Here is a 23,382-nt window from a genome sequence, read left to right as displayed (position 1 = left end):
AAGAACTCTGGATCATACTTGCAGAATGTGCTGTGGGTTTAGAGGTTGATGTGCTTCAAAGTAAGCTCTGCAGCCTTGGAAAACTCAGTGTCCCTACTTAGAAATCTGTCACCAAAAGTTCATTATACTTACAACTACAATTTGAACACCAGAGAACATTGAATAAATTAAAGTTTTTATTCTAAACTCTGAGGCATTTAGAAATAATGTTCCAGAAAAGGCTCTAATCCTCCTGCCACCATCTATTACTGAAAATCCCAAAGAATATGAGAATTTGAGGAAACAAATAATAACAACATTAGTAAACATCCTCCCACACTTCACCAATGTAGCTGACATTGCACTCCAATTAACAGCACGCAATATTCACTTCTAATAAACACTGAGAATGAAAACTACCATAAAGGCATTTTTCTCTGTGCTTTTGCCTTTGGCCCTGTGTAGCCTCTTACTATGGAACAGAAATCAGGCTGTAAATACTCTGTGGCACTTCTTCATGACATTCAAAAGTGATTCTTTTCACTTTGTACTTGGGAACTAACATCATCTATGTGTGTTTACATAGTGGAGATCTCAGCAAGAAAAAAACTAAAGTGTAAGAAAGACTATTCAAAAATACTGGCCCTGTGCAAAGCAGCAAACATTTAATGTTGTTTTACTACACTTCTTTTGTCTCTCTCAAAGCTACCAAGTAGGAATGCAAGCTATTGGACTCAGATCTGAGACTCACTGAAGCCATCAGAAAGACTCAGTTCTGAAGCTTTTAGATGACAATGCTGAGGTCAATTATTTGAACCTGTACAGAACAATTTCTAATTTTGTGGGTTAATGAGTATCTGCATCTTTAGCATCCCAGCTTCAGGAATATAACACTCTGGGCTTTTCTCTGAAGAACAGTATATTTGATGCAGCTGCATGTTTTCCAAGTAATAATTCTAGACTGTGAGAGTGGAATCAAGACTAGAGCAATCATTTCTGTCTTTTAAAAATATTGGAACTGACACTCTTAATTTGATAGCTCTATTGGATTTATCATTAAATTAATTGATGCATCCACCTTTGTGGACCTTCAAAATATTGCAAGCCAGAATCCATTATGCTTTATTTGTATTGCTTTACTAGTAAAGCCTGGATTAAACTGATCCTTCACTTTTCTGCATTTATAGGAAAGTAGAAAAGTTATGATTTTGATAACTGAGCCACTGTCAACATTCTATTATTCAATCCCTCTAATTCATCTCCAAATGCATCTTCTACAGCAAAAAAAACCCTCATTACCAAAATTATCAATCACCTTTGGCCAAAAAAAATATAACTTCTTGTGGAACACAACAACAATGAAAAAAACAAGACATTTTGGGGCATTTGAAATTTAATCTTCATCTACCTACATTTGCAGTCCTTCTGGTTTTTCGCAAGTTCAAAGCCAGGTCTACATTCACAGGCAACCCCACCTTTGGGTGTCTCCCGGCAGATGTGTGCACACCCATGATCTTTATTCATACAGTTCATACCCTCTGTGGAAAAGGAAAGAAAAATAGAAAATATTAGTATTAAAATAAAATTGCAAAATAATTATGCATATCCAGTCCTCCAATAATTTTATCTGTAACTTTTATTTTTCATCTGGACTGTGTTCCACAAGACAAAAGAACAGAGCTGAAAGGAGATACATAGTCAACAAAACAGTGTAATAAAAGACAAACATGCTCTGGGGCAAATATGAGCACTACTGTGTGTCTCTGTTTCATGTAGAAACTTGGGATTTCTCTATTCTGTATCTATAGTCTAATCTTTCATGAAAATATCAGGGATTTAAAGGATACTCCAGGAAGTTGTCTGTCCCACAGAGCTGAATAAGTGATCTTACTGTTATTTTTTTCCTTGTATAAATTCAATGGCTGTTACTGTCTGGTGCATTTTTATATGCCTGCTAATGTGCCTTATATTTTCTAACACACAAAATCTGCCAAATATTATAACCAAGCATTCTTGTTTGGATCCATTTCTTTGCTATTTGTTTTACATCTCAATTCTCTGTCATCCACCATAAACACAGCACATCTCCAACAAACCTACTACCACTTTTGTCTTTGACTCTATTAAACAAAACACACCAGCTGTTCAACAAGCATCCAAGTGCCATGGGTGGATTCCTGCTAATGTTTATGCCACAGAATAGTATCAACCAGCTTTCTTTTAATCATTACAGAGACAAATTTAGCTTTCTAAACCATGTCAGTGATTTAGATACTGAATGCACCTTATACTCTTAGAGCTTTTCATTACCGTGCTAATTCAAATCCCACATATTCACAGAAATCTTGAACTCACTTCTTATGGGTCAGCATCTAACATTCCTTGTGTGAACGAAGGCTAGCTAGATTTGCATTACAAAGCCTTCCCAGACTTCCCCTTGGATATCTGACCTGTAAAGGAGAGACGAATTCTCTCAGAATACACTGGCAGAGAATTCCCATTTTAACTCAGCTTGCTACACTGCTGTAAGCAACATCAGCGTGGACTCTGCAACTCATTTGGCATTTTGCAATGTGTCTGCTCCCACCTATTCTAGCCTAATTTTTCAAAACTACTCCAGTGCAAAATGTTCAACTTAAACCTATAATGCCAGTGTATTGCAAGTAAATGTTTTTTTGTGCCTAGAATTTTGAGGAGGAAATGCTACAAAAAGTCAGTCAGAGATTGCCTCAGGGGGACAGAAGTTAACAGCTTCAAGAAGTTATTCACACTGTTCAGCTTTACCTCTGAGAGGTTTGTATTAGCAGAGTAATGAAAAACACACATCACCAGTCTGATTGGGTATTTTTGTTCACCTCTCCTACAAAACACACCAGGGTCTTAAATCTTGCCACCTATGAAAACCAATATTATAGACAACAGATGTATTTATTTCTTCTAAATTCCCCTCTGTGTTGTCCTTGAGCCTAAAAACTTGCCAAAAAATAGTAAGTTACTACAACCAAGTAAGTTATTCTTTGTAAACTGCAGCCTGGACAACAGATGCTGCCCTGAGATACAATATACACTACATGCTATAATATACCACCCTCCACATCAAAGCGAGGTATGAACGCTTTGTTGGGCTGAACAGATACAAGAAACCTGGGAATGGCCTTATTGAAGGGTTTGAGGCATTTTATAATCTCTTTCTCTCCACTTCTCCCAACAAAGGATTTCAGACACAATGTGTTTGACAAACTGCATTCCTGTGCACTGCGCTATGCTCCGAAAGGGATCTGGGAAAGATAACACATGGCTGATTGAGTCCCACTGCCCAGGCTCTGAGAAGAGAGGAATTATGGAGATGAAAGCAGATATTTAATGGCCCACAAGTGTAATCAAGCAAGTTATTTTTCAGTGTTTACTTGCAGATACCAAATCTCTGCCTTTATGGGAAGACAGATACTGTGCACTGCTGAAAGTATTGGGAGAAATTGAAGATCAAAATCATTAAACAAAAGTGATCCTGATATTTGTGTGTAAGACCACAATATTTTAGTTACTGTATTAATTATTCCATCTGTTGTATTAATCAGAGTTGTCTAAAAATTATTTCAGTTGCATGTTTAGCTGGAGAACACCATAGAAATCTCCTGAGTCTCAAAATCATTCCTTTAGAAAATATAATGGTGAAATGAAAGACCATTATTTTTCAGTCATAAGCAGGAGCTCATGCACAACAAAAATTCTCATTTCAGTATTTTTCAAAATCCCTAAAAATTAAATTACAAGTAGTTTCCTAAACAAAACCTTTTTAGCCTGAAAAGATTAGTGAAATAAGAATGCAGCAAATTAATATTTTACCTTGCTAAAAATGCAGTTTAACCCAAAACTGTATCTATTTGCAAATAATTTTAATCATTCAAAATTCTAATTTTTCAGCAGATACAGTATTTGTCCAGATGTCTTCTGTATTAATCTACATACACAAATAATTTATGAATCACCATTGAAAAAAGTTTACTTTTTTGCTAATTGACTCGAGGCAATATAGAATCTTTAATGATATGTCACATAAGTCACACTAAAAATACAAAAGTATGCTAAGTATCTTTCTAGTACTAATCTTAGCTTCTATACAAATGCATATAAATAGGAGAGAAAAATACTCCTAAAATGATTTTGTTCAGTATTCTCTTGAATACTGAAGAGTAGAATGTAGTCCAAACTTTAAAACAGACTAGAAACACATAAAGCACCTCCAGTATTTTCCTATAAGAAGGTGCACTGCTGGTAGTGAAGAACTGCTCTGGCTGAGTTCACACTGCTGCCACAGGAGCAGTGAGATGTTTGAACTATCATATTTCCTTGCTCGTGCCCCCTGAGAAAGAAAGCTTTGCAATATTTTAGTTAATGTTTAGCAGCCACCTAATGCACACATGCTTTTTCCATAAGGGATGCAGAGTGGGAATAACAGCATAGGAAAACTTTCCCTAAGGTTAAAGGGGGATTTAAGCCTCTCAGTGCTTGCCTTGCTGCTCAGCCCCAGGACAACAGGTGACCCAAGGAGGACGTGGGCAGTGTGTTCCACCCTCACAATCATGGCCAAACTTTAGTTATTTGCAGAAAGGGGTGGAAAACTACTCATTCAAATTAAAAAAAACCCCCAAAAATAAAAAACCACCCCCCCACACACACACATTATTATGGGAAAATTGCATGGGATTCTGCTGTTCATTTATCTGTTTGAAGTTTTTCTCTTTATCAGCATCAGTCCCAACTCAGCAGAGGTGCCCTGTGTTTCTCATGGTGCCCCTTCCTTGAGCTGACTAATGCAGTGCAGAAACAGTACAGAGAGGGAGAACACCCATCAGTACAGAATTATGCCCACAGCAGTTTTACCTCAGTGTGTTGCACGGTCTGGGCAAAGTATCAGACAATGGATCTTCCATCCAAGCCCTAACCAGAAGGTATTCACAAAACTATTTACAAAACTTGTTACCAGCCTCTCTCTCCATTGTGTGCACATCTGCCTCACTCTGGTTTGGAACACAAGGAGCTACTCCCAGCTTGTCTTGATTTTTACAGTACTCTGTGTGTCCCAGCTTCTAGAACTGATGGCACTATGGGTTAAGTGAAAAACCACAGTTCCCAAATGAAGGGAAAGATTAAGTGTTGATAAGAGAGTTGATAAGAGAGAAGTCTGTACTCACACACACACACACAAATCCCTACTTTATCAGCATGACACTAAAATGTCCAGTGTTGAAATGTTCTAGGTTTTACACATTAACTGTTCATAAAAGCAGTGTCTTAATCCCAAATGCTGCTACTCAAGGTAATCTCTAAAGCCAGCATAAGAATGGGTGCATGTCTCTTCAGCAGTGCTGGCAGACAGTCAAATAAACTTCGAAAACACAGACACATTCTCAGCAAATTCACCTTACAGACAGCAAAACAAAATCCAATGGAAAATATAAACAGGAAGGGAAATGTCAGTTAAGAAAGGAAAACACTGATCTAATTAAACTAAATCCTCTCTCAGCATTTTAGATATGACTTGAGAAACTCTATTCTATTGCCTTCCTGGATTTTTTCCTGACTCTAAGTTACAAAAGATTGTTCATGGGAGAGTGACAACTGCTGTTATGGATACCCACAATCCACACTCATTTTTGTTCCTGGCCTAGGAGAGATTTGGATGTGAGTCTACTACATTAATCCAGTCTGCCATCTAGTTATCACAAATCTCTTAATAGTGCTGTTCTGCAAAATGTTCAGTCTGATATAATGGCCTCTCCATTGTATTATGCTCTAAAAATGTTTTCAGCTCAATGGCCCTGAAAGTGCTTGAATCAGGCTGACTGTGACAACTAAAGCATGGATCAACCTTTATTTCTCATTTAACACTGTCTGTTCTCATCTTAATTAAGACTTTTAGCATTTAGCAATTATTTTACCATGTGGCTCATCATATATGCCTAGATTATCCTCTGTGTTGCCATGATTTCACTCACTTTGTATTTATATTGCTGCTGTTTTTATACATGCTGAAGCATGCTGATTCCAAACATCTGAAAAAGACCACTTCATATTGCATCAATAACTTTCAGAATATTTTCAGACTACATGTGCTTGAATGTGCTAAGAAGTTACAAGATATCTTGAACTTAACCCATACATACACACTGACATGCCCAGCAGCATTTGCGTAATTTACACACAATCTTGAAAACTACATAATCACATTATCCTTTCTTGTTGGTAAGTTATTTTTAACACAAGGTACACAGTAAGGTCTTATTAAACTTCACCATATATAAGATACAAGATACATCTTCAGTAGCAGAGAGAGGAAAGAACACAAGAGGAAACAAGCTAAACAACCCAATTCTCATTTTACTTGTTCTGTAAACTATTAACATCATAGGAATTTCTTTTTTGTTCTCTTTTTAAAAATTGTGTAAGAAACTACAGTGCTACAATAAAACACACTGGTCAATGACCAGGCAGTTTAGAAAACTGACAAAGACAACTCTCACAGAGTTCTTACTCTGTGAGGAATGGAAGTCAACCAAAAGACAGCAAGTTTCTGATGGAGGCAGGAACATGATGTTGGCGAAAATGTGAGATGGCTGTTCTAAGCCATAAGGTACATAATGCATGTATGTTTTTATCATATAGAAACAGACTGTTAACCTTTTGTCTGGCTTGTGGAAAGCAGCTCCTCATCTACACCTAGGAGTGTCCCTGCCTTTTCCTTCTAACTCCAGGATCTCATGTGCATCTCAAGGGTGATGAAAATCAGCATTTGGCTAAACAACCCAATTAGAGTCAACAAATACATATGGTCAGATCTTAGGACCATTAAAGCCAAAGGACTGTTTTCCAACAGACTGGATCTGACCTTTATGCTGCACAGTTGTATCAGATCTTCCAGACACTTTTGGCTCCCTAATAAGAACCTGATTCTAGGTTGTGAGGAATGTCTGGGTGACCTCTGCTCCCCAGTGAGAGAAGTAAGATGTTTTCATCTCAAAACAGAATGTCCTTTCTTGAGGATCAAAACCCCCACCAAGATTTGCTCTCTTCAGCAAGAAAATGGAGGGTGAAACTAATTGGCTGAGGCAGGTGTCCTTCCTCAGCTGACTACAACACCACAGGTACAAAGCATCCATCTAGGAACAGACCTTCAGAGCTAAGTGAGAAACCCCACACTGGGCACACTGGAAATGTAATCATCTATATGAACATCTAATGTTTTTCATACTGTTAAGTGAATGCATACAACATTTTCTTCCCATCCTCATTCTTGAAATAAGTTACTTGGTTCATCCTAAAATTTTAGGAAAAAATAGTTGTTTCAGTGACTACAACTCACCCCGACAGAGGTTGGAAAGAAAACAAATAAAGCAGGCAAACTGACCCAAGGAAACAGAATTCTACACTATTAAGTAGGTTGTCTGGAGAAATATCTTGGACACAGTACAAGAAAACAGCTGCTGGTATATTATAAAATAAACAAATTGAAGTTTGTTTAGCCATCACATGTCTTTTCAGTTTGGATCTGAAATGTGCTTAGGGCCAGCATCTTCAGAAGGCAGACTTGTAGTCTGATCTCTGACAAGATGTTCCTGCTCTGAATGGCAGCCAGGAAACCACATGGAGAGGGTTTTTGTCTTGAAATTTAGAAATGGGAATGTATCAGAAGTATAACTTCATTCTTTCAGGAGTAAGAGCACAGATTTGCAGTTCTGCAAAGGTGCTGTGGTTTCAGGAGAATGATGAGAATGAATGGACCAAGTTTAAGAAAGGAAGCATGGAAGTGCGGAAAGGAAACAGATTCCAAAATTGCCAGAAAATGTCATCGATTCCCATAGGACCAAGAAGAGAATAAAGAAGACTGGCTGAAATCCATCCCATGCTGGTTGTGACCAACTTGTGGCTGTATGATGGCTTTTTGGTGAACACATGAAAGAATGTCTGCAATCTCAATCTGCTTTCCACATTGCAGAGCTACCAAGAGAAGCTGAGGCTTACGGAAACTGTTTCCAATAGTCTCTGTTACCTTCTCACACACAGATATGGATTATCTAAAAAAAAAATTAAAAAATCTGCAAGATAGCCCAGAACCTGTGTGCCAATGCTGCTCTGGCACAATCAACTGTAAGTCTCTGCTAGTGTAGATTTGGCACTTGATGTTAAAGGGAAATAAATGGTAAGGGAAGAAAAAGGTAAGGACAAGAAAAACACAGTCAGCACTACAACCTGCTTTTAACTTTGCTTCATCTTTAAATAGCAATTCCTTAAAGAGTACAGCAAAGCAAAAGAAAAGGGAGGTTTTCAGGGAGTCATAGCCACATGATGTCCCTGGGCAGATGGGGGTGACTCTGAGGGGAGACCAGGCCATGCAGGAGGCAGAGAAGAGAAATGCACTTTCTGCATCTAAGTCTTCACCACCTCTCTTCTATTTCTTGGTGCCTTGGTGGGAGCAAGTTTTGCTATCCTGAGCACCAGGGCTGTGGTACAGAGCCAGTGAAGGACAGCATCACCACAAGCTTGAGCACCTTCAGCTGGGCAGGGGTAGTGGAACAATCACCTCAGCCCACTCTGGGGTCTCAGACACGCACTCACAACAGCAGAATTGAGGAAACACAAAGAAATCCAGAGTTGGCACAAGAATAAGTAACTGGCAGTGTTTTTAAAAAATATTAATATGAGGTCTTTGGGCTCTCAGTATAGTAGAGCTAGGAAAACTTGTCTCACTCTTTTCTAGAGTCTCTCTCTTTGTACCTGAATATAAGATAGGAAAATTATACAGCAGAAGATCAGACAATGGCAAGAAAATGTTTTTTCCTTCCTGGTCACAGGAAAATGCAGTATTTAATCAAACATTCATTACCTCTACCAAGTGAAACTTCTCACAAAGATGTAGCAAAGTTTGGAGGTCTCCAATAAAAAGACTTAAAATAATCTCAGAGAGTTCAGGGAGTTCAGAGAGCAGACACTTTCACAAACAGAAATTTAAAAAATCAATTGAAAATATGGCTTTTCATTAGTGTTTCATAAGAAGGTTTTGAACAGGTTCTAAGCAAAAATTAAATCACAGCAGTATCATTTGCATAAAGATAAGGCAAACAGTGGGAGGATAGGACTAAAAAACCCCAACTAAAATATTGTAATTTCTTCCTTCTTCTGCAATATGCACAAGTAACATGAGACAGACATGAGATAGAAATATTCTAGAAATATTTCTAATAAAAGATCTTGAAGATAAATATTTCTAGGGCACTTTTTCAATCACATAGAATACGTTCAGATAGATGAATAAGAGTAAATATTTCAACAACACATTCCTTTGCAGGAACTCCTTTGCATCCCAAATTCTTCCCAGGACAATTTCACAACTTCTTACAAAATAATGTAATTAGCAAAATGATAGAGGGCATTATAGTATATGGATCTATATATATTATGTACTGTAATAGGTGTATGTATCATTATATATATGCAGCAATCTTTATATATAATGACTATTCATAATTATTTGTGATTCTATATGTACTAATGCATAAATAACCTATTTAAACTCAAAAATATGTTCTGCAAGGAAAGAAGGCTGCTCACTTTCCTCCAAGTAAATACAGAGCATAATTTTTGTAGTAGGGCTAAACACAATCAAGATCTAAAGCTCATTCTGTCACTTTGTTTCTTAACAAATAAAAAAATCACTCTGGGGCTAAGGAGTTCCTCCATGCTCACTAAGGTGGTTACACTTGTCAAAGATAAAGGCTAAAGCAATAGAGTTTCCAGCTTCCTGTTCAATTTTAGGGAGTCACTTCAGCTTTGGAAAGATGAATGTGAAGCAACCTCCATAGGTAGCTGTGCTGTAGTCCCCAGAGCTTCGTATTTTCATCAAGATTTTGTGAGAAGAAAAATACAGTGGTCAGTTATTGTCCAACAACCAAACAGCTGATTTCTACCAGCTGTGGTGACTTCCAGAAAAGTCACGTGTAACTTAGAACCAAAATATTAACAGTGTATTTGGAGCCAGAGAGTAAACTACAATTTCTCTCAAAAATAAGACATTGGCTATATTTAAGTGGTACATTTGCACACAACACAAGTTCATTTTAGGTGCAAAGTGCTCAAGTCCCAGGGTTTGTACAGCCCACTTCCACGCAGCCTTGGCATGCAGGAGATAGTTTGTTCCTTGGAGAAGTCAAACAGGAAGGTGTGCACTTGGGTGCCAGAAAAAGCACCACAGAGACCAGAATGGATTTCAAACATTCCCAAGTTCAATACAGTCCCTTCTCCTTTTTCTTACAAAAACACAGATATATTTCACTGATGAGTCTCTGAGAAATAAAGTAATCCATTTTAGAACTGCAGTGGAGTCAAAAAGAATAAAATTGTACCGTGCCTTAGAAAATGCCATTGCTTCTAAATGCTGATATAGCAGGATTTCACATACCTAAGGACAATGGAAGATGAAATATGAAAGACAAGATGTATGTTTGCAAACTGCCTTGTGAGGAAGCAATTCAATTTTCTATCAAAACGTGTTAAGATGTGTGTAGTGTCTGAGGTAAAAAGCAATGTTATCTGGAGTACTGTCATAACTAAATAACTACTTTAATAAGCTCAGAGTGTTTGACTCCTCTGTCTCTTGATTGATTATTTAGTGAGTCTGGTCCTAGAGCTCATAAATTTCAAAATTCTTTCAACTTTTTTTTTTGTCTTTCTGATCAAAGAAATGTTTATGTATCCTTCCCATACTGTGTCTCTTTAAACCATTGGCTTTTTCAAAGTGGTTTTTTTTTTAACACCATAATGTGATGTACACAGAGAGGTAAATGATGTCAGAATCCTTTCTGCCCCAAACCAGTCTGTAAATCTTCAGAAAAGCAAAGTTCATGGGTGCCTTTAAAAGGGGCACAATCTGTTTGTGCTTAAAAGAAAGTCCCCTTTTTTTTGTGTGTGCAGAATAACAATGCCAGAATGTGTTATTCCAAAGAACTGTTGCCATGGTGATGCCATCAATAACATCATTTTCTGCATCCTTGTCCTTTAAACACATAAGGAACGCAACAAGCATTGGTAAATGTGAAAAAAGAACAATTACCTTTTCTTTCTCAACAGCAGAGGAAGCCTTTATTCACCTCATCAATAGAAAATTATGTAGAAAGGAATAATAAAGACTGTTACAAGAAGCACCAAGAAGCCTATTAGTAACAAAGGCTTTTTTTTCCTTTCCATGAATAATTACAGCTCTTCAAGAAGAAATCAGCCCAGGCTAAGGACCCTTTGCAAGCTTTAGATGGTAAAACAAACATTTGATTATACAAGGATTTCCCTTTCATGTACCTTTCCAAGGAAAAACAACTAAAATCCAGAGTGAAATGAGAGAGAGAAAACCCAGAGAAACATCTGGTGCAATTAAATTTACAGAACCCTGCCCATTCACCTAAAAGACTCTACAGAAAGAGCTAGACTAGTGACAGAATCAATATAAATTTCAAGCCAGCAGGTTAAAGTTGTCTATAGTGGGAAACTTGGGCTTTTAAAGTCACATAATAACAGGAAGCTATTCCAATTCTGTACAAATGGGGGAAAGAGGATTTCAACATTGGATGTGTTACCAAACAGTTGGAAAACACTGTACAGTTTAAAACCTCAACAACCAAAGCAAAATTGTAGATACACTTCCTACACAAAGTCAGTTCATAAATAATGGAACCTTTCCAAAGCAGGATTTGACTGCAGGAACTTTTAAGAGTCATATAGCAAATAATTAGGAAGTCCTTCTGAGCCATTACACTTTTGTCATGACTCTGATGGTGATGTTCAAAGAGGAGCCCTGAATGTGCTGCTTGGTGCTTTCTACATAAAGTAAAGGTCAATGTATACAGTGCACTGGCTTGTTTGTATCTTTTGGACCTTTCTTTCTGTACCTATACTAGGGTGAGAGGCTGAAGGTGGGTATGGAAAACCTCCTGCTTCCTTCTCCTTGTCATGTAAGAGGAAAGTGTGGAGGAAAGCAAGAAAGGAGTGATGTGAGTTGGAGATGAGGAATGTGCATGTCCCACAGACTTAGACGAAAGGGCTAGTAGGGTTAATGATAGCAAAGATACATAGCAGAAAATGGATCAGATTTAAAGCACCAACATGAAATTACTAAGATCATGCAATTTCAAGCTCTTGAGCTGAATTTCAGTGGTCTATAAAAGACAAGTAATTAGGTATATGGCCACATTTACAATGGAAAGTTTGTGCTGGGTAGGAAAGGGAATTCAAGATGTTTGAATCTTTTCCTACACACATGATCTTACACTGTCCTTTGATTTCTCGCTGCTTCTCCCTCTACCTCTAAAGAGAGATAATGCTTGCTCATTTTGGATAGCTCCTTCAGCTTTCCATGTGCCACTGTGGAAATCCTAGAGGAATTGTGACCCAGTAGAGAGGAACAACATATGGAGATGGCAGGAACCAACTATTTTCCCTTCTATTTAGAGCTTCTGCAATGTTTTAAAGTGTTCCGCTATTCACTTCAGTTTAAATGCTAACATTGACTGGGTTCTCTTTAATGGAAAAAAAGCTTCCACATTCTTTCTAGATTTCAACATATTTAGGAATCGTTTAGAAAACCCTGTGGAAAGACTTTAATACAGCAGCTGATGGTCTAGCCCAGCTTATCTGAGGGGCTATTCACCAAATTCTCCAGAAAACAACAATTAGTGAAATCTGTTTCTTAGATCCAAACATTACTCTTTATCTCATAAGCTGAAGGAATAAAAGACAAATTCCTGAAAGGAAATGTTATGATTCCCTTCCCTTCTGACTTGCCTGAGACTTGGAAAGAAAATGTCTACTTTTTGTAATTTCCTGGTTGGCCTTAATAGGCTGAAAACTGAACGGTAATTCCCAGTTTACCAGTCCCTCAGATCAACACTCCTGCATGGCTGTCAGCAAAACAAACCAATTGTTTTGATGAATTGCTAAAAGCCTCTTGAACCCCTCTGAGATCATTTCAAGGCCACTGGAAGTTTATATGCCTAATTTATGAAGTAAGTATTAAAAATGTACATGTGTCTTATTAAGCAAGAGTTTCCTAACTCTGTTGAACTCTGTGACTGAAAGGACACTTAGTATTAATTGCTTGTAGGTTACCTCAGAACTCAATGCACAAGGGTCACTTCAGTGTGATATTGTTCTTACACAGATCTTTGAGAAAATCTCCTCTAATTTTTATTCTGAAGAGAGAAGAAAGCTACTAAGATGAGATATTTTAAAAGATATGCCAGTACTTACAAATTATTCTCCTTCGCCAGTAATTTAAAAAAATTCTTCACAACAATCAGGCATTACCTAAATCATTTCTTTTTTCCATCCCCTGAATACTCAGACAGAATTTCCTCCATTTGATCCTGTACAATTGTACATTTTTAAGGCAGAAGCAGAAGGAATGATGTTAAAAAAAAGAAAAAAAAAGAATCAAACTTCCTTACGCTAACCTATTCTAAATACTAATGGTGCTTCTCAAAAGAGAAAGATCTTTCCATCTAGGAATTCCAATCAGGAATATTTGCAGAAAAGACTGAAGATGAACCCTCACATCCATAGTGGCCTCTGGCTGGACTGTTACAAAAATAAAGCCAACTATATAATACTATAATCTGATTAAAATTTCAGATTTTTATGGCCTCTGCAAGGATTCATTTACCTGTACATGATCACAATTTCCACTTCATGGGGTGTATTTGCCCTACATTTAGACCACAAAATTATTTTTTAAATGTTCTCAAAGATGGCACTGAAAAGATTTAATGACACCTTTTTTGGCTACAATCTGCAAAACAAAAGCTAGCAAATATGTCTTACAGCTGCTCTTTCATCACCTTGGAGGTAACAGAGTAGGCTTTTTGTAACACATCTTTGCTAAGAAACTTGCCAGATCCTTGGCTGAGAGAAAAATAAAAACTGTAAGTGTGTGAGCATTTCTCAGATGGAGAAAGCAATTGAGAGCTGGGTCTGAGAGGCAAAATAAGGAGCTGATGGAGGCTGGACAGGCATGAAGGGACAGTCAGTCATTGTCCCTGAGTCAGAGGCCTGCAAGGAACATGAGGAATAATGCTGGCACTCAGCATATAAGCAGTCAGCAGACAGGGTAACAGTCCATGCTGGAGAAGGAAAGGCAAGCCCCATCAAGGGAAGGAAAGCAAAGCTATTTTTGATGAAGTGCTGGAAGTGATCTAGAGTGAATATGGAATAGGGAAGGTAGTGTGCTGAATAGACCAGTAAGCTACATTCCTTGCACCTAGAAAAACAGGAAAAAACCCAGAAGAAAATACTGAAAGAGTAGGATAATGGAGTAGTAAGTGGAAAGGCTAGCAGACAGAAGCATTCCCTGTCCAGAGCCTTCAAGCTCACCAGGAAAAGGTGTGCCACTGAGTTTTCCCATATTCCTCAATGACAGGGCATGACAATTGCTTACATGTCACTAAAATTCTTGGCTTGACAATATGTATGCATTCCAAGATCTCTAATGCAGTTTCTAATGGGAAGGCTTGACTTCATCTACTACATTCTCACCACAGCTCTGTGTGCCCAGGCTGCTTGTGGGATGACATCAGACTGAAAAAACATAAGCATTCTTCTCTGCCATTGGCATAAGGGCCATCATTATCAATATTCAGCAAAGCATAACACTGGAAACTCTGTATGTTTAGAAGCAAAGTACTGGGCAAACAACCTGTGATACAAACAGGAGTTTCAGGCTCCAGGTAAGGTAAGATACTGAGATCAGCATTCTTGAGTCCTTATGAAGTGGAGTTCTTTGTGGGTTTGAAAGTATGTTTCTAACTGGCTGTGTTATTACCATAACCTGGAATTATTTGTAGATCTGGGAAGTTCCCACAGGGTGTAGTCTGTATGCCATTTTAGTACATGTCATATTGTTGGGTTTGAGCATCACTCGTGGGCTTTTTTCTACACTCATTGAAACAATGAAAGAGGCAAAGAACACATACTTGGGTCTGACTTCAAATTTATGAATCCAGTTTGATGGTAATCCACATCCTAGAAAATTACAGGGTACCACAATCTGAATTAAACACAACATATGCAGAACAAGCTCCACCTACATCACTTGGCCAGCCAAAGAAGAGAACACAATGCTATTTGAGGATGTGTGTTTACCAGATTGGAAGTGCTCCCTCTTTGTTCTTCCAAAAGTGATGAAGACTGGTCAAGTGGGGGATGCCAGAGACAACTGGGACAGCACTCCCTAAGCCTTTCAGAGCTGCTACAGGAAACCTTACTTCTTCCCCTCTGACTGAAATTCTTCTGTGAAACAGCTTTTATGACCTCGCCTTCACAAATTGCTCATGCAGGTTTATAAGGTCTGGCACATCTGCTAACAAGAGTATGTCCCACCCCAGACTAACAACAGTGAACTTCCCAGCACTAGGAAGCCATTCCACATGACTTACAACATGTCACTGAACTTCCATCTCCAACTTCATGGCATGAGCAAAGAGAGAGAGATTCTCCTTCTGTTATGAAACCCTACTGGCAGCCACTCTACTTTCTCCCTCCACTATGGCAATTGCCAGATTTCGTAAGTACTGAGAGAGTTGTTGTTACTTTTGACCCTGACTCTTGTCTTCCAGGTCTTCTCTCTTGCATGTGAGTTCTATTGATGGCAATTTGGAAATAGTAAGGAATGTAAGAGCGATGTTATTTAAACCCACATAATCTCATAAATACGTATTACTTTGTAAGAGGCTTTGCACTAATGTGTTTTTCTAAGATGACATTTGCACACACATTCCTACCAAAGAGGGGTTTTTGATGAAATGTTCAGCAAGCTTAGATGGATAATTTAGAAGTCATTGCTCTTTGCATGGAATTTCTGATGTTGCAAGAGCCTTCGGATCCAAAAGGGACACTACAACACAATAATCAATGGCAATCTTTTTACTCAGCAGAGAACCACCACTTAATTTCCTTAATGGAGGACTAGCTAGAAAGGGGTCTCCATTTGAACAGAAAAGAAAACTTGGTTGAACTAAGCCACTAATGTCAGAACAAAAAGGAAACCAGAAAATTATTTTGTGGTCCTTGATGACAAGTTATCCTAGAAGAAGTCCCTGAGAAAAGCATATGAAAGGGCTTGTGAATGAAATTGGCTGTTTGAACAGAAAATTATAAAGGTTCCTCCTTCTAAGATGGTGCAAGCCACTTGTTGAATGATTACTGCAGCTACTGGTTCATTGTGAATGTACAATAGATGAATTTATTGTCACTCTGTATAAATCACCCTTGTTAGTGCCACTGAAAATTATACAACAGGGATTGTGATAGCCTGACATAGCTAATTAAGAACAAATTGTGAAAGCTTACTTTTTAATGACCACTTCTGCATAGATACCTTGTCAAGACAAACAAGTAGTGGACAGATTTGTTACCAATGAAAAGTATTCTATTTTGTTAAATTCTGACTTCTTTGGCTCTGTAAGAATTTTTCAGAGTTTAAAAGTGAAGAAGTTAAGTAATTTCTTATACTCTCAGACAAGGTTTCAAGTTATAAACTTCATTTTCTAGGAGGAAGGATAAATTAATATGCATCACTATACCATGCAGTGGCAAAAAGAATCAGTATTATAGGGAGCAGAAAAGACCTCCTGCAATCCAGGAGGAGGCACAGGACAAGAGGAAATGGCCCCAAGCTGTGTCAAGGCAAGTTCAGGTTGGACATCAGGAAGAATGTCTTCACTGAAGGGGATGTCAGGCATTGGAAGGGGCTGCCCAGGAGGTGAGGCATCCTCATCCCTGCAGGTGTCCAAGGAATGACTGGATGTGGCATGCAGTGCTCTGGGCTGGTTGATTAAGGTTGGACTTGATGGTCTTGATGGTCTCTTCCAAACAAAATTATTCTGTAATTATGACTGCTTTCAATATCTTCAGAAGTTTTTTAACAGACAGGAACTGATCCCAGGAGGTTCCACCTGGACATGAGGCAGAACTTCTTCCCTGGGCAGTGACTGAGCACCGAACAGATTGTCCAGAGAGGGTGTGGAGTCTCCTCACTGGGGATATTCCAGACCCCTCTGGACACAATCCTGTGCCATGTGCTCTGGGCTGACCCTGCTTGAAGTGAGGCTTGGACCGTATGAACCACTGTGGGCCCTTCCAGCCTGAGCCATTCTGTGATTCTCTGATTCCAAAGATAATAGAGAAGTTTGAAGAAAATTAAACAGCATTGTTTTCATAGCAAGGCCAGTTAAGTCAGTGGTTTTAATTGCTATTTCTCACAGCAAAAATACTCCTTCCCAGAAATTTCCAAACCAAATGCATTTAACATGAACAAACAGTAAACCCAAATTTGAGACTACTTAGATTACAGTAGTAACTCCAAAGAAACTAAGGGATGTGAAAGTGGGAAATCTGTGTTTTTACCATCCATCTCAAATAGTTTCTGTCCATAGAAGAAATGTAGTCTCTCTTTTCTCCTTGCATGGTTAAGGGGGAGAAATAAACTCCCCTAGAAGTCAGAATCTCTCTTGGAAACACGACATTAAATGCAGAGACATTGTTCCAGTGCTCAATTCCCTAAGCCTTTTAAAGAGAGTTTTTTGGTGAGCTACAACTTTGCCAACATGATGTCAGGTGAATGTATTTTGAAAGATGATTGAATATGTTCAGTGTGCTGGAGAACAGTCTTCTATCATGTTAGTTTTATATCTCACACACAAAAATTCTTCCTCATATCAAGTCTGAATCTATTAGTTCATGACCATTACCTCTTGTCCTATTGGAACAGGCCCTGCTAAGATCTTTGTCTTTCTTATGACCACCCCTTAAAAGTACTGAAACACTGCAATAAGGTCTCTCCAGAGCCTTCTCTTCTCCAGGCTGAACAACCTTAAATCTCCCACTCTGTCTTCACAGGAGAGGTGTGCTGTACCTCTGATTATTTTTGTGGCCTCCCTCTGGACCTGCTCCAACAGTTCCATGTCATCTAACACACTTTTAATACCATAAAGATGCATTAAAAGGCTTGGACATAATTTTGAGAAAATATGACTGAACATTTCCATGACTAATAGATTGTAAAAAGTGCATGTGAATCTCTGTTCAAATGTCTGACTAAGACAACAGCCTAGTACAGGATGACCATAGAAAACATTATTTGTTTCAAAGGAGTATAGTTGTTGTGGATCTAAAACAAACAAACCCAAAACAAACAAAACAACTGTCCAGCATCCAGGCTACTCTGCTTCACTTCACTTAAACTGTGATGTTCTTGTCCTGTGCAGTGTACAACACTGAAGAAAAAATCTCCTTAGCAAAAGATTTTGCACCCAGAGACACAAATTACAAAATACAGCAGAAAAGCTGACATCTATTTCATTCAAAAAGTGCAACACTACATCTGGAGCATCTACCAATGCTTTCTCCCAGACTTCAAATATTTTCATCCTACTATTCTTAGTCTTCCCTGCCACCAAGACCACTGGTGACAATTTATACCATGGTTGTGCTTCACTTCAGTTCACATCAGTCTATGCAAGTACCAAGAAATGTAGGTATCAATTATCTCCTCAAGCTGTTGCCTTTCTTTTTGGAGGTATGTAGACCTTTTTTCAGCTTCTAGCACTGCACTTTATTAGAACAGGTAGATTTTCTTCATGAGCTGCTCGGTAAAGCTGGAAGTGCAGTACTGAAGGTGTCAGGTTTGCTGGCTCAGCTGGCTGCTGTCCACAGGGACTGCAGTCCAGGAGAACATGATTCTCAAGAAAACAAAATGATTAGAACTACCTGCATGCTGAAGGAAGTGGAGGACAGAGAAGATGGATGGCATGGAAGGTTTCTGACCCTTCCCTCAGGACTCTCCCATGTGAGAGGTGGGGTGAGCCCTTCCTCTGGGCAGCTGCAAGAAGGGTGCAATGGGAAACATGAGCTGAAAACTCAACAAATAAAGGAATCCTAGGAGAAAAATCATGACAAAAACTAATGGTAATGCTTTACACTGACAGAGTGAGTACAGAGCTCTGAAGTGTATTTGACTTATGTGGTAACTCCATCATTGGATATCATAGGTAGGGCTTCACAATAATTACACGTCTTTGCAGCTCACCTGATAATTAAGCTCAATCAGATCCCTGAGTATTTACCATATAACTGCTGTGTGGTTTAGAAGATGAGATAGTTGTGTAATTTGCTGGTATTTTCCAGGGCTAAATCCTACTATTACATGTTGCAGTTCTTACCACAAATCATCACCAATATGGTCTACACCAATGTTGGTTCTCAGCAATAAAATTCCATAGGGTTGAAGACCTGAGCAACAATGCAATAGATACTTCTAAAAGTGCTGTTAATGCCCAATGTACATCTGTATTTTAAAGTAAATACCCATGAATGTTGCATTCCCCTTCTAGGCATGCTTTCAGTGAATTTCACTCAGATAATTTGATGGCAAAAACATTTTTGCTGAAATAGCAAATTTTAAGCTGGAATTACACATTATTTATGAAAAGAAATATTTGGGGAGTATGTGAGTAAGAATTCACACCTGAGTACTAGCCATGGTGGTAATATAAATCATGAAGATATGGCTTCTAGAGCATGTAGACATGGAATGAAAACTGGACTAATCAAACAGCCTTTACCTTGTGAGTGAAAACTGAACTGTAGCTACTGGAGTAAATTTTCCTTTCTGCTACTGCAAGATTCAAGGCATGATACTGATACAGTGATGACACTGGATTACAATTAGGCCACTGAAAGCAACAAAGATCATCTTCCTTCACTACCTATCACTTATAACTAGGGAAGGAATAATTTTGGTCTAAAAATGACACCATTTTTTCTTGCAACCATTTAAAAATATCTTCCCACTAGAAATGAAAAGAAGAACAAAATTAAAGTGTAGAGAAAAAAAGGCCATGGAAATAGGTCTACTATACAGGCTTAACTTGAAATACTGGAATATTACTGGATTATGTTCACAAAATGGTAGCAAGCAGAAAACATGCTATAATTTTGTACGCAGTCAGATCTAGACCTGAAAGTCCAAACGGCCTTTTGGCTAGTTATTAGGGAAAATTTCTGGGGGTGGGGGACAACTCCTTCCAAACATTGGCTTGTCCAAGCCCAAGCAAATTTGCTTTCAGGATATGGCAGTGTTTCTTTTGGCCTGGAGATAGTATATTGAAGCAAAATCTTGGAAATTTCAGTTTATTGTTTTGTTTTATGCACCTAGTGCTCAACACAGAATCCAGTGAAGAGATACAAATATGATTTAGGGGCTGGAGCATTTGACCTCTAAGGAGAAGCTAACAGAGCTGGGATCATTTAGCCTCAAGAACAGAAAGCTCAGGGGGATCTCACCAATGTGTACATCTGATAGTAAAGGGGAAGTAAAGAAGGTGGAGCCAGAAGATGGAGCCAGACTTGGTGATGCCCTGTGATGGGACAAGAGGGAATTCCACTGAAATATAAGAAATTTCATTTGTCTGTGGCAATGTCACAGTATGACATGCTTGTAACATCCCATTTTTTCAGCGAAGAATGGAAAGGCTAGAAAAGGGTTATAAATGAGTCACTGTCTCTGGATTTAAAGGTGACAGGAATGGCTGTCTGAGATGCAGCATCTAAGGTGTAGGCCATGCAGTCTTCAAATAGAAAAGTCAGTTGGGGAGAGTTTTAAAATAATTTGTATGCTATTTTGGAATTTGCTTTGTAAATAAAAGAAAATGGAACTTTACATGGCACCCTAGCCTGAAAAGGTATAGAAGGGGAATGCATACTCAGAAATCCTCCCTTCTCCCCTTATATCCCCTTCTGAACTATGAACTGATCATTGTGTGAGGTGACTCTGCTGTAAAAGTTTGTAAAAAAATTAACTCCTGAGCCAGAGATTTGATCTTCAAGGTCCTTGGAGAACAGTTTTGGTGTCATGCAACCAGAGATATTGTTTCCATGTTCATTCAGGAAAAACTTTAGAAGCACTTACAAAAGCTAGGTGTCTCCAAACAATTTTTTAAAAGTTTGGACCTTTTTCTCCTGCCAGCTCAATGCTGAACTTCTCTGAAAAGAAATAAATATGGACTAAGAAGCACAGAACATTCTTTTGACTTCATTATATACATTCATTTTGAGGTTCTCCTAGGGTTACAACTGCAATCTAGATTCAGAGAACACACTTCCAACACAGCCCAACCACTTTACACACCTGTGTACCTGCATACTTATCATCATGTCATCAGAACACCAATTACAGAAACTCTTGGTGTTATAAAATAATTGAATAACATAGACTGGAAGGCTACTTTAAAGATCATTTGTTTAAAGCTTGAAAGTTATGCTGGGTCTTGCATTGCTGTATCTTGCTTTCTCAGTGGTACCTATTTATCAGCACAGCAGCTATGAACCATGTTATGCTTGGTGAAATGTCTTTTTTAAACATTAGAAAATTAGTTATGAGGATTTTTATGATAAAATTCTCAGCCATTTGTTATGCAATATTACTGATAAGCTCATGTTGATGACATTTGTCAACTGTATTTTTTTCACCTTATTTTATTACAAAAAAAATTAAGTAATGAAATTTACCAATTTTCCTGTGTGGAGGAGATATTGAGATAGAATCACCTGAAGAACAATTATTACCATCCCTCTTTTCTCCACACTGGAGATAATGATTTTATCATCCTTTATTCCCCTGCTTACTACAACCAGTGTTTCCCTCTGTGCATCTTGTCAAACACAGAACAATTGGGCTTGGTTCAGATTTACCTTCCAACATTTTGGTTTTCCATGTCTATCAAGTCAGTCTGAAAAAAATCCAGTCTTATGACAATCCACATGCTTCTTATGCCATTAGGTGATCCCAGCTATGACTGCCCTACTGCTCTAATAAGGTATCTGTATCCCATTGTGAAATACTCCATTGCTTGGGTAAACCCTTGGCTTTAATACAATATCAAAATTTGTTGAAATTTCAATATAACTAAGTTTTCCCCCTTTTAAACCCTCTCTATATTTTGCTTCAAAAAAGGATGGAGAGAACTTTGGCATCTGACCCTAGCCAGGTCCTGTTCCTGGGAGCAAGGGGATGCCCTCACACTGCCAGAGCTCCAGTGTCCCTTGCCTATTGTTAAACTCTGCTTGTGGAGTGATGAAAGAGTTAGAAAAGATCCACAAAAATATATTTGCAACAGATTGTCCTAACTTATGTATTAGATCCACACTTCCCTGCACCTGGATTCCTAACCAGGAAATAGGGAGAACTGTTGTCCAAACCCAAAATGTTGTTTTGAGGGAGAAGGGATTTTTCTTTGCTGTATCTCTTCATGTGATATTCACAGCTAATTTTTTTCTTTAATTTATGTACATCCAGTTAGAAACTTCCAGCAACATACATGGTGCTGAGAGCTTTATCCAAAGTCATCTCTATTGTCAATGTGGTGGAATAATACTAGAAAAATAGACACAATTTTTCTGTACATATTTGTCTAGGTATTTAGGTATGTACAGAACTAGCTCACTGGGAAATTTTTCCTTTATGACCACATACATCTTTTTCATTAAAATCAGAGGGTTTTTATGCCTAGGACTACCTGTGCTTGCACCAGACCTGGTGCAGCCAGAAGAAAAGCCTGCCAAGACCACAAACTAACCCAGCTCTCCAAGGATTCCTAGTTTGCCATAAGGAGTGGCTTAAGAAAGCAGTTTTTTTGAAGTCAACTTATGAGCCCCTGTGGGCCCCTTGCTTATTTTACGAAGGAAAAATTCATGCTACCTCTTTACCATATAACCCAACATCCATAGACAAGAGGAAATGCTTTGAGAAATTTTCAGAAATTTCTCTGAGAAAATTGCAGAACCTTGTACACCTTTCTTGTGCTGCTGCATGTCCACTAAAGAAAAAGATAACTCCCTAATATTTTGTCCTGAAGAAATCATTCTAGGAACGAAATCTAACAGTACACACTGAAAATACAACATTCATAAAACCCTGAGCAAATATTTGTGCTAATGAAGGTTAAGGAGTTGGCAGTTCTGAAAACTGTAGTCCTCTATTTATCGACAGCCTAATTTCAATGCAGGCAGCTGGAGTGGAAGCGTCCCTACACTGGCCCGCCAATGCTTTCAACCCTGACCCAAAGAGACCCTCTCCAGAAGCAAGAAATAATTAATTCTTTATGCTTGTTCGGCCCTGGATTTATTTCAAGCAAGGGCTGCCAATTCCACAGAATCTGTACCCAGTGATTTTATAATACAGTCCACAGTCAGCCGGGATGTGAACCGAGACCACCTAAGTCATTCCATTAAAACAACACCCTGGAGATGAAACAGAGGGCTGGGAGCAAAAGGCCAGAGCTGTTATCCACTTCAGCTTATTTTTGTAAT

At 38.4% G+C, this 23,382-nt stretch overlaps 1 protein-coding gene across 1 annotated transcript in view; it reads right to left on the bottom strand.

The window, feature by feature from the left end:
* The window catches only part of SCUBE1 (signal peptide, CUB domain and EGF like domain containing 1), a 192,671-nt gene that overhangs the window by 93,429 nt on the left and 75,860 nt on the right, over nt 1-23,382 (bottom strand). Inside the window, exon 5 of the mRNA XM_066568428.1 lies at nt 1,392-1,517. Coding sequence (XP_066424525.1) covers nt 1,392-1,517 — 126 coding nt within the window. The remainder of the gene's footprint in view (nt 1-1,391; nt 1,518-23,382) is intronic.

This window comes from Molothrus aeneus, chromosome 32 (assembly GCF_037042795.1).
Source record: "Molothrus aeneus isolate 106 chromosome 32, BPBGC_Maene_1.0, whole genome shotgun sequence".
Lineage (NCBI taxonomy): Eukaryota > Metazoa > Chordata > Aves > Passeriformes > Icteridae > Molothrus > Molothrus aeneus.
This window is presented reverse-complemented; position numbering and strand designations above follow the sequence as displayed.